General features: G+C 42.8%; 1 protein-coding gene across 3 annotated transcripts in view; it reads left to right on the forward strand.

The window, feature by feature from the left end:
• nr3c2 (nuclear receptor subfamily 3, group C, member 2) overlaps positions 1-13,226 on the forward strand; it is a 68,198-nt gene that overhangs the window by 40,781 nt on the left and 14,191 nt on the right. For all 3 annotated transcript variants that reach the window (XM_069530129.1, XM_069530130.1, XM_069530131.1), the window contains 3 exons: positions 5,376-5,492; positions 9,546-9,890; positions 11,508-11,652. In XM_069530129.1, coding sequence (XP_069386230.1) covers positions 5,376-5,492; positions 9,546-9,890; positions 11,508-11,652 — 607 coding nt within the window. The remainder of the gene's footprint in view (positions 1-5,375; positions 5,493-9,545; positions 9,891-11,507; positions 11,653-13,226) is intronic.

A 13,226-nucleotide genomic window follows, 5' to 3' on the forward strand; every position in this document is an offset into this window, starting at 1 on the left:
GAGTGGGCATCTGTACAAGGGGAATAATCCAGCCCATGCTTAATTTCTTTTGGCACCGCCTGCCTCGGGGGACACAACTTTTTGGTCGGCTGTAGCTCATTAGACGACTAACTGGCTCACAGCCCTTTACTACAGAGCTAGTTAGCATTCTGCAGCCATCAACAAATCAGAAGGAGTCCTCTGACTGTGGAGGGTCTGATCCCACCCCCCCCCACACACAACTCAATCCAAGTCACTGCTAGGTAGCTTTTTTTTACATCACCGGAGCTTGGCACAGTGTTTCTTCAGAGTCTACATTTCAACGTTTACGTGCAGACCATCTGTTTGGAGAAGCTTTTGGCCACAGGAGCCATTTACTTTCCAAATCTGTTCACTTACAGTCCTCCTCAAGTGGGCGAATATTCATTCCACTTAATTCTCGTCATATCTACCAGAAGGCACGGCCAACTGTACACTATAAACTTTATCACCACGGTCTCTGGAAAAATGTAGAAGTATTAAATTAATTGCAGAGTATATGCTACTGCAAATACACTTTTTCCGTGGAAGAAATATTCGTCTTCCGGCTCCTCCTATGCACTTTATCTTACACCGTATGGCAACGCTTAGCGTCAACAGTAACAGTATTATCGTGATGGCTCGCTCTGATTGAAGGTTGTGGGGGGGGGGTTACACAGTTGAGAACCAAACCAATAATCTTGGTCCCGCTTTCTTCTACGTGAGCTCGCCACAACATTAACTGACACGTTTTTAGATGTCATCCAATATTGAACAAACACTGAAGAGTCACAAGAACACGTATGAAGTTTTGCTGTTGTGTAGCTACTGTCGAAAACTTTCACGTGCAAACATGTCGCTAATTTTTATACTCTAATGAAATATATACAAATTCCTCAATCGGCAGAAAAACGCCTTCTGAGACGCAAAACTTCATAAATGTGTTTTATCGTCTCTAATGAGAAGTGGAAATAGCTGCATGCTGCATACATGCAGTTATGTGCTTCTCCCCTGAATCCACTAAAGACTCGTCTGTTGATACAACACAGCTGCACTCAATAAACGACTCCATGTGCAGCGCATTTGAAGAGCTGAGCGCCAGCTTATTATTCACATGTCATCAGTGGCTTGGCATGTCTGCTCTTTGTAATAATACGAGGCGCTCCTTTTAGCTCACTAGCTGTGTTTTCGCCGGTTTCTTATTGAAGCGAGAGGTTTCCAAAGACTTAAGTCAACCTTGACGTGGCCTCACTCTGCTGTTCAATGTGACTGGGTCGCAGTTGCCATGACGTTCGCGTCAATCTAAAAACCTGTTCTTGCAGCGCTCCCTCTGTGGGAGAGGTCACCCGAGGACATGTCTTGCGCTGCTTCTGCTTGACTGGCAGCCCCGACGTCCAATCACATCGCGCTCAGATTAGGTCGGAGGAATAAAGGCGTCCCTCCAGCGCTGGAGTGAATGCTTCGACTTGCGTGTGTGTGTGTGAGAGCCGTGTAACAAAAGGCGGGAGAGGAGCAGTGTTGTCCTGATCCCAGCTCCTCGGCACATGTCTCACATCAGATGCTCTTTGATCAGAAAAACTATGCAAAACATACAAACACAATCGCAGGCTCATGCTCACTATGCACACACATGCACATGCACATGCACTCACTGTAGATAGAAATTAAATCTGCAAAGCTTACTGTAAGCATGTGTGTGACCCACATTGCTAATAGGCATTTAGGCTGCAGCGTGAGGAGGGGTCTCTTTCTAATGCAACCTAGATACATTTACTGTTACAGTGTGTGTGTGTGTGTGTGTTTGTGCCTTTTACATTCATACATATGTATTTCTATTGATTCATGTATCATTTGTGGCTTCATTGATGACTTAAGTACTTAATAATTCCAGTGCCATACACGTTGGGATTTCTCAACATGTGCAGCCTCTTTTTACAGTAACAGGTTAGTTTGGTGCGTGATGATGTAAGTCACACACTACGCACACTACTTCCTCACTTCACCTGACCCCGGCCACCCTGTTGGCCTGACGGATCTCCAATGGAAATAATCTGACCTTCATCTCTATCTCCACCCTGGTAACACAAAAAAGTGGGTTAAACCGTTCACGTTCACCCAAAGAAACGGTGCCAATGCACAGGGTTTTATCGGTGTCTGCACTGATGATTGATCTGTTTGAGTGACAGAGTGTTGTGGCATTGCATTTTAACCTAAGTAGACTGTAAATGTGCATATCAGATGCCTCTAGAATGTATTATCAGCAGATACGAAACTAAAGTTACGCAGACGATGCTGTACCAATCAAAATACCTCGTATTCCATCTAAATGTGAGTTAGAGGTAACGTGTCTCTATAGAGACTTCAAACACTGGATATTTTAATGTCTAATCGGTGTTATAATGAATTGTATGAGATCATTGTAAGATAGATTTATAAACACTTCCACAGCTGACTGCTTTTATACCTGAGATACATTCAAATACAATACTACAGGCTAGCAACAACTAAATGCCAAATAATGACTAAACACACTATGTCTAGTACAAAGGAATCAGGAGGAAAATGCACAGGACAACTGTTTGCAACAGAGCACATTATTATTGTAGAAGTGGAGACATTAGTAAGCAAAATAACAGCTTCTATTTACATCCTATTTGATCTCCGGCAGCCTCTCTTTATAATGATCCTGACAGGGAAACTTAATTGAGTGGATTTCCATCCAGCACAGCTGTTTGTGTGTCGTCCAAAGCACAGGCGTGGCCAAGCCTTTGCAAGGCAGTGATTTGCATATTGCTGGCAAAGTGTTTACAGCAATTACATCTCAGAGAGGCCGGACTTTTGGTTGTCTGGATATTTTTGGTTATGCAATTTTGGTTTGCATAAATACCAATGAATGGCGATCAGAGAATTCACCAAATGCTACGCTAGTGGATAATTAAATGGCGTTAATCCATGAGACAGACACAGATTTCGGCTCGTTCCTTTAGTTATATTCCATCTTCTGTGTCCAGTGCTGGCTTGAAATGAAGAAATGTGTTTCCTCTGCCAAATGCCTTTCAGACAGTGACAGTGGGATTATTGATGTGGGGCAGCGACTGTATCTGCGAGGGTCTGATCACTGTGGGGTGGGTATTTAAATATGTCAGGGTAAAAAGCCTGCGGTCTGTCTGTGTGTCGTCTGGGAAGCACATGCACCATATTTGTGGCAGTAGCAGGAGGTCCGCAGGGCAGACCGCTCTCGTTTAAGTGGGGGTCCCCACAGGAAAACAGTGTTTCCTCTCTGAAGAATTCCCTCATAACTGATGTATGCTGGAGCTGACAGACAACAGAGACAACTCAGCGGGTTGTTGCCAGTTTGTGAGATCATTAGCTCAATGTAGACGTGAGTGGACTCCATTAAAGAGCTCAGAGGGTTGCCATGTACAGAATGATGTAATGATTAGGCGAGTTCAGAACACGCATTGATGCTTTTCATACTATTATATGTTAAAATATCTGCTGTGAAAAAGGCCCCTGCATCCAATTCACACAATCTGAGGAATCTTTATCTGTTTTGTGGATTATTATATGAAAATATGATAGGATTTGGCGTTAGTGACCTATTTTGACTGTAAAAAATCAGACATGAAAAGTAAAGTTACGTTTTTCAAGGTAACATTGAAAAAGGGACATTTATCAGTATGGCCGCCACGCGACGTGGTTGATAAGCACATGCACATATTCAGGGGAAAACACGGTGTGCGAGTCCATGTGAGCACATACACACATGGGTGCATTAATAAACAACTTCTCCCCCCCTTCACACACACACACACACACACACACACACACACACACACACACACACAGTTTGGCTGTCTCATAAAGTGAATTTCACTCCAACAATTATTAACAAGATTCAAGGGAACGAGCAAAACAGTTGACAGGAAAGCTCCAGAGTTTTTTTTTTAAATAGCCATTTGATCCGGGCCTATCCAAGTGAGAGCGTGTGTGTATAAGTGTTAGTGTGCAGTAGGGGGGTGGGGTGGGGAAGGGGATGGCTGTGTTGTGTTTCCTGTGTCGCAGTTTACTGTTTTTTAGAGCAAGAAAAATGGGCTTATGTAACGGTCATGTGATTTAGCCAGAAATAGTGGTGGGGCTACAGCTGCTGCCTCTCCTCCTGCAGCTCGGTTCCTTGGCTTTTGGCAGCAGCCAGACAGACACACTGCGCACTACTCCTGCTAGCTCAGAAAACAACTTCTGCTCAGTGCTGCACAAACACAAATACTGTACCGTGGATGCAACAAAGCCGATGCACAGAATGTACGTGTGCGAGCAAAATGCAGGGAAACACGATGCACGAGCTTACTCTCGACAACACGTAAAAAGTCTGTTCCACAAATCTCCCTAAAGCAACAAATATTAAAGGATGAACATTTACAGAAACATGCGCATACAAGCCAACATGTATGGACAGTTAACACCAACCCTAATAGAACATATCCATATACCGGGGTCACTGGGATCACAATACCTCACAATATAGCTCTCCAGCTGGGTTGTGTATCCCTTGTTTATTTGTTTGTGGAAGCAAATACAACATTTGCAGTTTTATTTAAAATTGTCAAGTGGAGCAGCTTTGGCTGTGTGTGTGTGTGTGTGTGTGTGTGTGTGTGTGTGTGTGTGTGTGTGTGTGTGCGTGTGTTTGTGTGTGTGTGTGCGTGTCTGTGTCTGTGTGTGTGCATGCAAATGTGTATGTATATGTGAGCTAGCGAGTGAATGACTGTATGTGTGCACGAGCATGAGCCGGTCTGTGTGTGGGCGTATGGCACTCTGAGGCTGGCGGACGTGTGGAAAAAGGGAAAAAAAGAGGGATAGAGATGCAGGCGAGGAGGAGGAGAAGAGTGGAGGAGGAGAGGAGCTGTACAGTGAAGAGCTAGTGGAGCGGAAGGAAGCGCTCTGAAATGGGAGATCATTGGGTTTAGCTGAGGGCTAGGCAGGAGGCAGGAGGCAGGAGGGATTCTCGCCATGTTAGCATCACTGTCAGGAGAAGTCTAGCTGCAGCCAGTGTCCTAATTCCAGAGAATTCTACTACCCTCTTGCCATATACTCTATAATACACCGTAAGTCATGCGTTATCCAATGAGCGAGAGGAATAATCACAATTTCAAACATTTTCTCAGTGGCAATCATGAAATGTAGATCCAGGATATCGCCTGACATTTCACTGGTGTCTGCGTTGACCTACATTATGATATAAGAATAAGTGGAAAGTCGAATTCTCAATCACCTTCCTTTCTCTCCTCCATTTTCATCTATTTGCTGCACATCACTTTAAAATCGTCAAACTGTTCATGCATGTTTCACCATTAAACTGACGTTGTGCTTCTCCTCCGTAGGTCAGCACAACTACCTGTGCGCCGGGAGGAACGACTGCATCATCGACAAGATCCGGAGGAAAAACTGCCCGGCGTGCCGCGTACGGAAGTGTCTCCAGGCCGGGATGAACCTCGGCGGTGAGGAGTCACACTCTCGTTAGAGATTTGCTCAGTCATGTGTTTCAGATTTGACATTTGAGTCAACCTCCGCTCTGCTTATTAAAAAAAAGTAGGTCTGGCTGTAGTCATAAGAGGCGCAGGGATGCTGAGTCATTGGATGTTTGTGTGCTGTCATGCATATGTGTTCTCATATACGGGGCCTAATATTGACAATGCATACAGTAGGTGTAGATCGACTGTGCTCCAGTGAGGCTCTCTCAGGGCGAGCCAAGAAAACAATGCTTGATGAGTTCAGACATATATATGAACAATATATAGAAGAACAAAACTAACCTCTCCTTATTTCTCAGTGTTCTGTCCAATACACGATTAAATATATTCCCTGTTTGCTTTCATCCTGTAATTTAGTGACCTCTTATGGCCATAGTCGGCTATTGTCTGGAATCTGGGTTTATAACCAGCCGACAAATCTGTCGTTTCTGTCATTCTGCGTGGGTATGGCCCCGGCCTGGTCAAGCAGAGCAGGCAACGTCCAAAAAACATCTAACATCTAATGAACATTTCCACAAAAACGTTGTGAATAATCCTGGGATCTCTGACGGGTGCCTAGCTATGGCTGCAGGCGGATGAGATCGTAAAGCTGCCCTCGCCCCTTAATTCTGCGAGCATACGATATGATATTGCACAGATTATTATACACATGCACAGACGGGTGTGGAAACTGTACTTTTGACACAGTAGCAAGTTAACAAGGAACTTACACTGTAATTATCTCATTGCAACATCGATAGTAAAGTGCGACATTTGAGGCAGCATATTGTTGCGCAAGTAGCGTAGCTGCTTTAGCTCAGTGTGTGGGTTGTGTGCGTAGCAGACGTGGGTGTGTGACAGTGAGGCTGCAGTGTGAGAAGCAGAAAGTTAACATAACATATATAAAATATTGAGTCAGACAATAATGGGGTTTTACATTGTCTGCATTTACATCATGTTGGTATTTAGTCTGTATTTTTGCATGTTAAAATATTATATTATGAGGAAAGACGACGATGTAGTTCATAGTGATGTGGGCGATTTAAGGAAAATGTGAGTTATTTATATTTTAAATATATTGATCATGATGCCATACACAGGGCAGAAAGACAACGTTCGGCTTTCAGTCCTTTGGAGACATTTGAATTACAAATGTTTTTCAATTCTATGAAAAAATTTACAAATTCTACTTGTAGATAAAAGCAATGGACAGAGGAACACAGTACAGGCCATCAGGAAATCTTAACAAATTAAAATTTGATGTATCTTGTTCCACTGTGAAGAATAATTAATGAATGCACATAGAAATCCACTAAATCTGACGTATAGAATACAGCAACCCTGATATGACCTTATCTAAAGTACTGCACTGGTTTATGAAAACTGTCACTTGGAAACGCAGTAGAACTGTCCGCTGTCATCTCAAATAAACTTTATTTATAGCCCAGTATCACATAAAAGATCTAAATGGGCTTTACAGGCTCGAAACAGCAACAGCTCCCACCCTGGCTCAAAGCTCTCCATGGCTCGAGTCCTTCATCAACCTTGCGGTGGTTCAGAAAATGGCTGCTGGAAAAAGGAATTTAGTAACATGAGAATAATAAAACACGTGTTATTATGCACAGAGAGAAACACTGTTAAGATATTCCTTAAAAATAGAAATATTTATGAGGTGACATGGACTCCATTTATAAAGCGCTTTCCTAGTGTTAACAACCACTCAGCGTTTTACATTGCAGTTCACATCCACCCATTCACACACATTCATCAGTGCTTCTATATCTAGCACCTTGTCCACCACACACACATCCAATTCACACACTACCAGTACAGCAGTCAGGGGTAATTTGTGGTTCAGGGCAAGAGCCAGGAATCGAACCCCCGACCTTCTCATTTGCAGACTACTTGCTTTAATTCCTGACAGCCACCCTGTAAGAAAGCCCCGTACGAGGGAGGACTGCTTATTGCAGCAGTATGAAATGAATTTAATTTAAAAGGGTCTAGAACAGAGGTAAGATTGTCAGCAATCAAATAAATTATACTACAAATGTGGGCACTAAAAATGAACCACACAGAATGAAGGCAAAACGAGTCAACTTTAAAATGTGAGAGGTGAGGATAATCTTTTTTCTTTGGCTCCATGACTGTCTTTAAACGTTAACATGTGGGGAATGATAAAATAATACAATATTAAAGAAATGAATAGGAAAATGAATCCCAGAAACACAACTAAAGACATGTGAAAGTATCAGTGTATACAGTACATCCCAAGCAACAAGACAATATTATTATATAATTATAAGTAGTAGTATTAAATTGATTCATTATTGAGTGAACAGGGTAATTTTTCTGCTTTTTCATCGTTGCCCTCTAAAACACTAATAATGCTCATGCACAGAGGAGACAGGTTTGAAATAGACTCGTCACAGGGGAACAGGAGTCTGCATGATGAACACTGGGGTGAAGGTGGGTCCTGTGACGTGCTGCATGAACAGCAGCAGAGTCGAGCTGGTGTCTGCAGATCTATAGCACAGAGGTCGCAGACGTGCAGCAGCAGAGCAGAAGAGTCAACAGGAACATTTGAAGAGGCTGTCCTGTGTTACTCATTCATGTTGAACTAAAGTATTATGCAAGTATAAACTATATAGTGTGGCTACATCGCCGGCCTGTGGTGATGCCGGATGTAGCTTTCTTTCTGAAAGCTGAACGTAAATGAGTCCCATCTGCTGCTGCCACAGAGCTCTGGTTGTCTGTTTATGCAAATTTGATGAATATTGAACGTATCACGTGTCCAAATCACTGACACTTCACTTCATTGGGTCCCTTATAATACACAGGGCGAGTGTGAAGATGAAAAGATGAACGGTGCTCGAGATATGCGAGCCACAGACAAACAGATGTTTCTTGAATTATTAGACAGATTATCATTCCTCCCAAATACAAGAAGCATAAATACACAGTGATTGACTCCAAACATGCTCCAAGCACAGATGAGATTGGGGAGTGAAGCTTTGAAAACCCCATTAGATACATCAGCTATTCAAATGTTAGTGTGAGGTGGACCTGGGCAGAGATACAGTGTGTTTCCCAGCAGATAATTTCCAACTGATACACATTCAACCCAGAAAAAACACAACTTGAAGTGAATGCATCTCTGTTGAGTAAAACAAACAGCAGATCAGACAAGTCACAAGTCATGAGTAAATACACAAGTCATGAGTAAATACTTGAAGGTGTCAGGAGTCTGATATAGACATGGAGACGAGTGAAGAAAGCTGACAGACGTCCGATCGTAAAAGACTAAAAATATTTTTCATTGCTTGCCACATAGGAAATATGTGGAAAAATGTGTGACTGTGACCACCGACGCTCAGCTACCATTGGATCTAATAGTAGGAGAAAATCATTTCATGCATCACAGTTTGATAAAACCAGTGCAAATAACAGCAGCCTGAGAAAATACTACTTTAGCACAGGAGCTGTTACAGTTCGAGTTTCTTTGTGCAGCAAAACACCTGAGTTGATTTTTCCCTTGAATGGCATGGGCATGTACACCCAGTTGATGGTCTGTTAGGTTGTGCTACATCCACTGCACAGTCTAATGCAACAGTGATGCAATGACTCTTATCTCCACTCTTTACTGAGCCTGTTTTATCGAGGTGTTGATTCATCTTCATGGTCGTTTTTGAGATTGTGGTGCTGCTGGACTGTGTTGTGTTGTATGACAGTTGTTTCTGTTTTGTCCACCCTATTTATATGGCTTCTGGGGTCATAAACATCTTTATGTTTATTGCAATACAGTTCATGTAATATTCATAAAGGGAGGTTTATTGTGATTATTGCAGAACTGCAGTAGATGGATCTTGTTTTTACTTGTTTGTCAACGCTCAATCCTGATTTTGCTGGACTTTTGTCAAAAAAAGACACTGATCCACATCCCAACATGTACAGTAACAACCTCTGCAGTCTCTGTCCGATGATGACTGTAAAGAATGCTCCCATCACTGATGTGTTAATAAGAGCCGGTTCTGTTCCCCACAGCACGAAAGTCCAAAAAGTTGGGAAAGCTGAAGGGAGTCAGCGAGGACCTGCAGGGCTCTAAGGACGGCCAAACTGCCACAGGTGGCGTTGGAGGCGGTTACCTGTCCTCAGAGAAGGAGCTGAACGCCAGCGTTGCCAATGCCCTGGTGCCCCACGGGCCCGGGGTGGTCACGCCTTTTCTGCCGCCCTCCATCTGCAGCGTGTTGGAGCTGATCGAGCCCGAGGAGGTGTACTCTGGCTACGACAACACACAGCCTGACACCACCGACCACCTGCTGTCCAGTCTCAACCGCCTGGCCGGAAAGCAGATGGTGCGCATGGTGAAGTGGGCCAAAGTACTTCCAGGTTAGTGACCACCGGAGCGATGGACTGAGGCCTATATGCTCTTTATGAGTGTGTATTTGAAAAGGGGTTGAAGCGGCGACCTCAGAAATATGTCTAAAGGTGTGTAAATCACGGTTTTTAAAGGTTTTAATTTAATGGAGACAGCTGCAGTATATAAGGTTGTACTGTGGATGAAATATCTTTTTCTTTTGCTTTTAAAAGTCAATAAAAAAAACTGCAGTTAGTTAATTAAAGTATCTTAAAAATCCAGTAAATTTCCAGTGCGATATGTCTTTGACCAGGCAGATTTAAATCATAGAGCGTCACATTTATAATGCTATATAAAAAGTTTTTAATTTAATCAGTTTTATTCATGGCTCAGTCAAAGAATATTAAAGTTATCAGTCTAATAAATATTAGGGTGTCTGTTCTGTGATTATTGACTGGTTTTAGTAAAGATAACTTGGCATCTTTACCTTTGATCTTGCATAACACCCGACACACAATTTAAATTTATGAATATTAGGTCAGGAAATTATTCTGCAAAGCTTCAAGAGGATTAGCAACGAATCCTGTTTTACCATTAAATAGAATCGAGATTAATATTTCCCAAACAGAACTCATTTACATCAGCATCAACAGAAGATCTAATGTCTATCTCGTTCATGTTTGTGCCGAGAAGAAAATAAGATAAAATGGTTGAGAAGGGGTAAAGAAGTTCCCCTAAAATGTCCGTCAGTGAGAGACATGTGGAGAGATACCTCACAGGTAGCTCTTTGAGGCCGTTTAATTTGCTGTATTGCAAATATTTGATACCTCCTCGGTGTCTGCTTGCCATATCCGGACGTATAAATAGAAGGGGAGCCAGACAGAAGGGTCAAAATGAGTACCATCGACTTTCAGATATGCCACCGCCTGCATTCAGCTCTGGATGTGGCGGGGCTGACACGCAGGGCCGCGTGAACCAATATTGTCAATATCAACGAAATGTTAAAAAAAACGTCTATGATCCTTCCTGTGTCGGTCAATAAAAGTGAGGTTTATGGAACATCATTTTCCGACGACTAGTTACCTTTGAGGTGACAAATAAAAAAGTATTGAATATGTCATCTACAGAAGACTCTCCTAAATGAATAGAAACAGCGCTAATCCAGGCTTTTGACGTACCTTTGCTACAAAGTATGTTTTAAAATGACTGTTTTTGGCAGACTGACATGCATACAGACAGAAATAGTCCCTAAGCCTTGATAAGTCACTTGTGTGTCCTCAGTTGGCCCATGTTTTTGCATGAGAAGTTTCTTGCCAGAGTATGATTGAGAGTTTGGCAAGTTTCCTATTCCACTCTATTTCTGGTGCTCCGTAGACAACACACCAATAACTGCAGGCCTTGTGGGATTTGCATAAAAGAAGAGCGCATGAATACTTTTCATTCTAAACAAATATTGGCACGAAAAAGTAAACCATGACGTACGATCACGAACGAGATGTGCACAGGTGCACAGTGACTCACACACAAGCATGAAAGTAGTTAAATAAATTCCTCCTAAATTGATGTGTAAGAGTAACGTCAGCCACATTTAAATGGTGCTTTATTTCCCCCCTTTCATCTGTGTGTGTCTGTGTCTGTGTGTCTGTTAGGTTTCCGGGGCCTGCCCATCGAGGACCAAATCACCCTGATCCAGTACTCATGGATGTGTCTGTCCTCCTTTTGCCTCAGCTGGCGCTCGTACAAACACACCAATGGACAGATGCTCTACTTTGCCCCTGACCTCATCTTTAACGAGTAGGTACACACACACACACACACACACACACACACACACACACACACACACACACACACACACACACACACACACTCATATCTGCAGAACACGGCACATACTTCTAACATTAAAGTCACCGGTGACATTTAGCAATGGTCCTGATATCAAATATTATTTCGTTATCTGGACATAATTTATACAATTTCATCTTTGAAGACAAAAAACGTATAGTTTGAAGCAAAACATTTTTCATCAACTGATGTAAAATACATCTGATGTGTGTGGCGTCTTCTACACACATGCATTTCTATTACATATGTGAGTGTAAATACTTTCTGTGAGTAGATAATTAGCAGATACAGTAATTGGCTGTACAGTTACTCTTTGACTACTAACGCTTACTGGCTTCTGCTTGTTTCAGGCTCTCATTAAATGCAAATTTATGCACAAACATTAGTTTTGCTAGTGGACGTTGGAGAGTGTATTTTCCCCGCTGCTCTATTTTAGGCGTTCCATTAACATGCCTGAAAACCACTGAGAGGGACAAACTTGAGCTTTTGTGGTGATGACGTTGCGTGTGCGCTTGACACAAGGTCAGATTTCTTGCACCTGATTTCTGCCACTTCACGAGGAGACGCGGGCCATGGAAGACGAGCAGGGGGCAGCTCGCCGTCCCACTTAATCTGCGTTAATGTATTTGAACAGGAGAGCAAGTGGTGAGGAGGTGCATGTGAGCCGCGGTGCATGGCTGGTGATGAATGGAATGTTGTAGAATGAATCAAAGAGGAGAACAGCAGCCTCTGTAGGCAGCCGAGAGGAGGGGAGAGGAGCAGGGTCATGCAGGGGCGGGTTTAAAAGCTCCGACTAATAGCTTGTGTAAGTCAATGTTAGTGGGTCAGTCTGTCCCAAATAAATAAATAAACAGCCGCACAAATGACATTGTTCAACGCAGCGGGGACGTCAGTGTGTGTGTGTTGTGTATGTGTTGTGAGGTTTACTCAGTCGGTGGAGCAACAGTGGGCCACACCACAGATCCCCTGATCCCCTAATCTGTTTAGTGCCAAGTGGCTTACAGTTTTATTAAGAATTATGTGTTTCTCTTTGAGACAGAACAGTTTCTGGAGAAAATCTCATTTTGTGATCAAGACTTAATTGTTTTGTTATTTGGCGAGTCCAGTTAAAGGCCTAAAGCTTCTACAGTTAACAAAATGGGGCGACAGAGACAATTTAAGGCCTTTACTCAAAGCGGAGCCTACCCACTCCCACTATGTCATGAAGTGTAACTCTCAGATATAAATACAGTGGAAAGCTTCAGAATGAGCTTCCCTCTCTCTGGCCAAAACGGGCACTGTCGTAACTTTTAGTAACCAAATAAAACACACTGTGTTTTTGTAAACATCCTCTGGTTTTGTAACTCTGGCTTTCATAAACTGTTTGGGTTTTACAACCAATTCATTAAAATGTTACAGTACGGAGCCAAACCCCAACATACATCTCAAGGTGCTACACAAAGAGAGGTCGAGACGAGACCAAGAGTTCCCACAACGAGCAAACACTTGGAAACTGTGGAGAGAAACCTCCAGCAGAACCA

Source organism: Paralichthys olivaceus, chromosome 8 (assembly GCF_024713975.1).
Source record: "Paralichthys olivaceus isolate ysfri-2021 chromosome 8, ASM2471397v2, whole genome shotgun sequence".
Classification (NCBI taxonomy): domain Eukaryota; kingdom Metazoa; phylum Chordata; class Actinopteri; order Pleuronectiformes; family Paralichthyidae; genus Paralichthys; species Paralichthys olivaceus.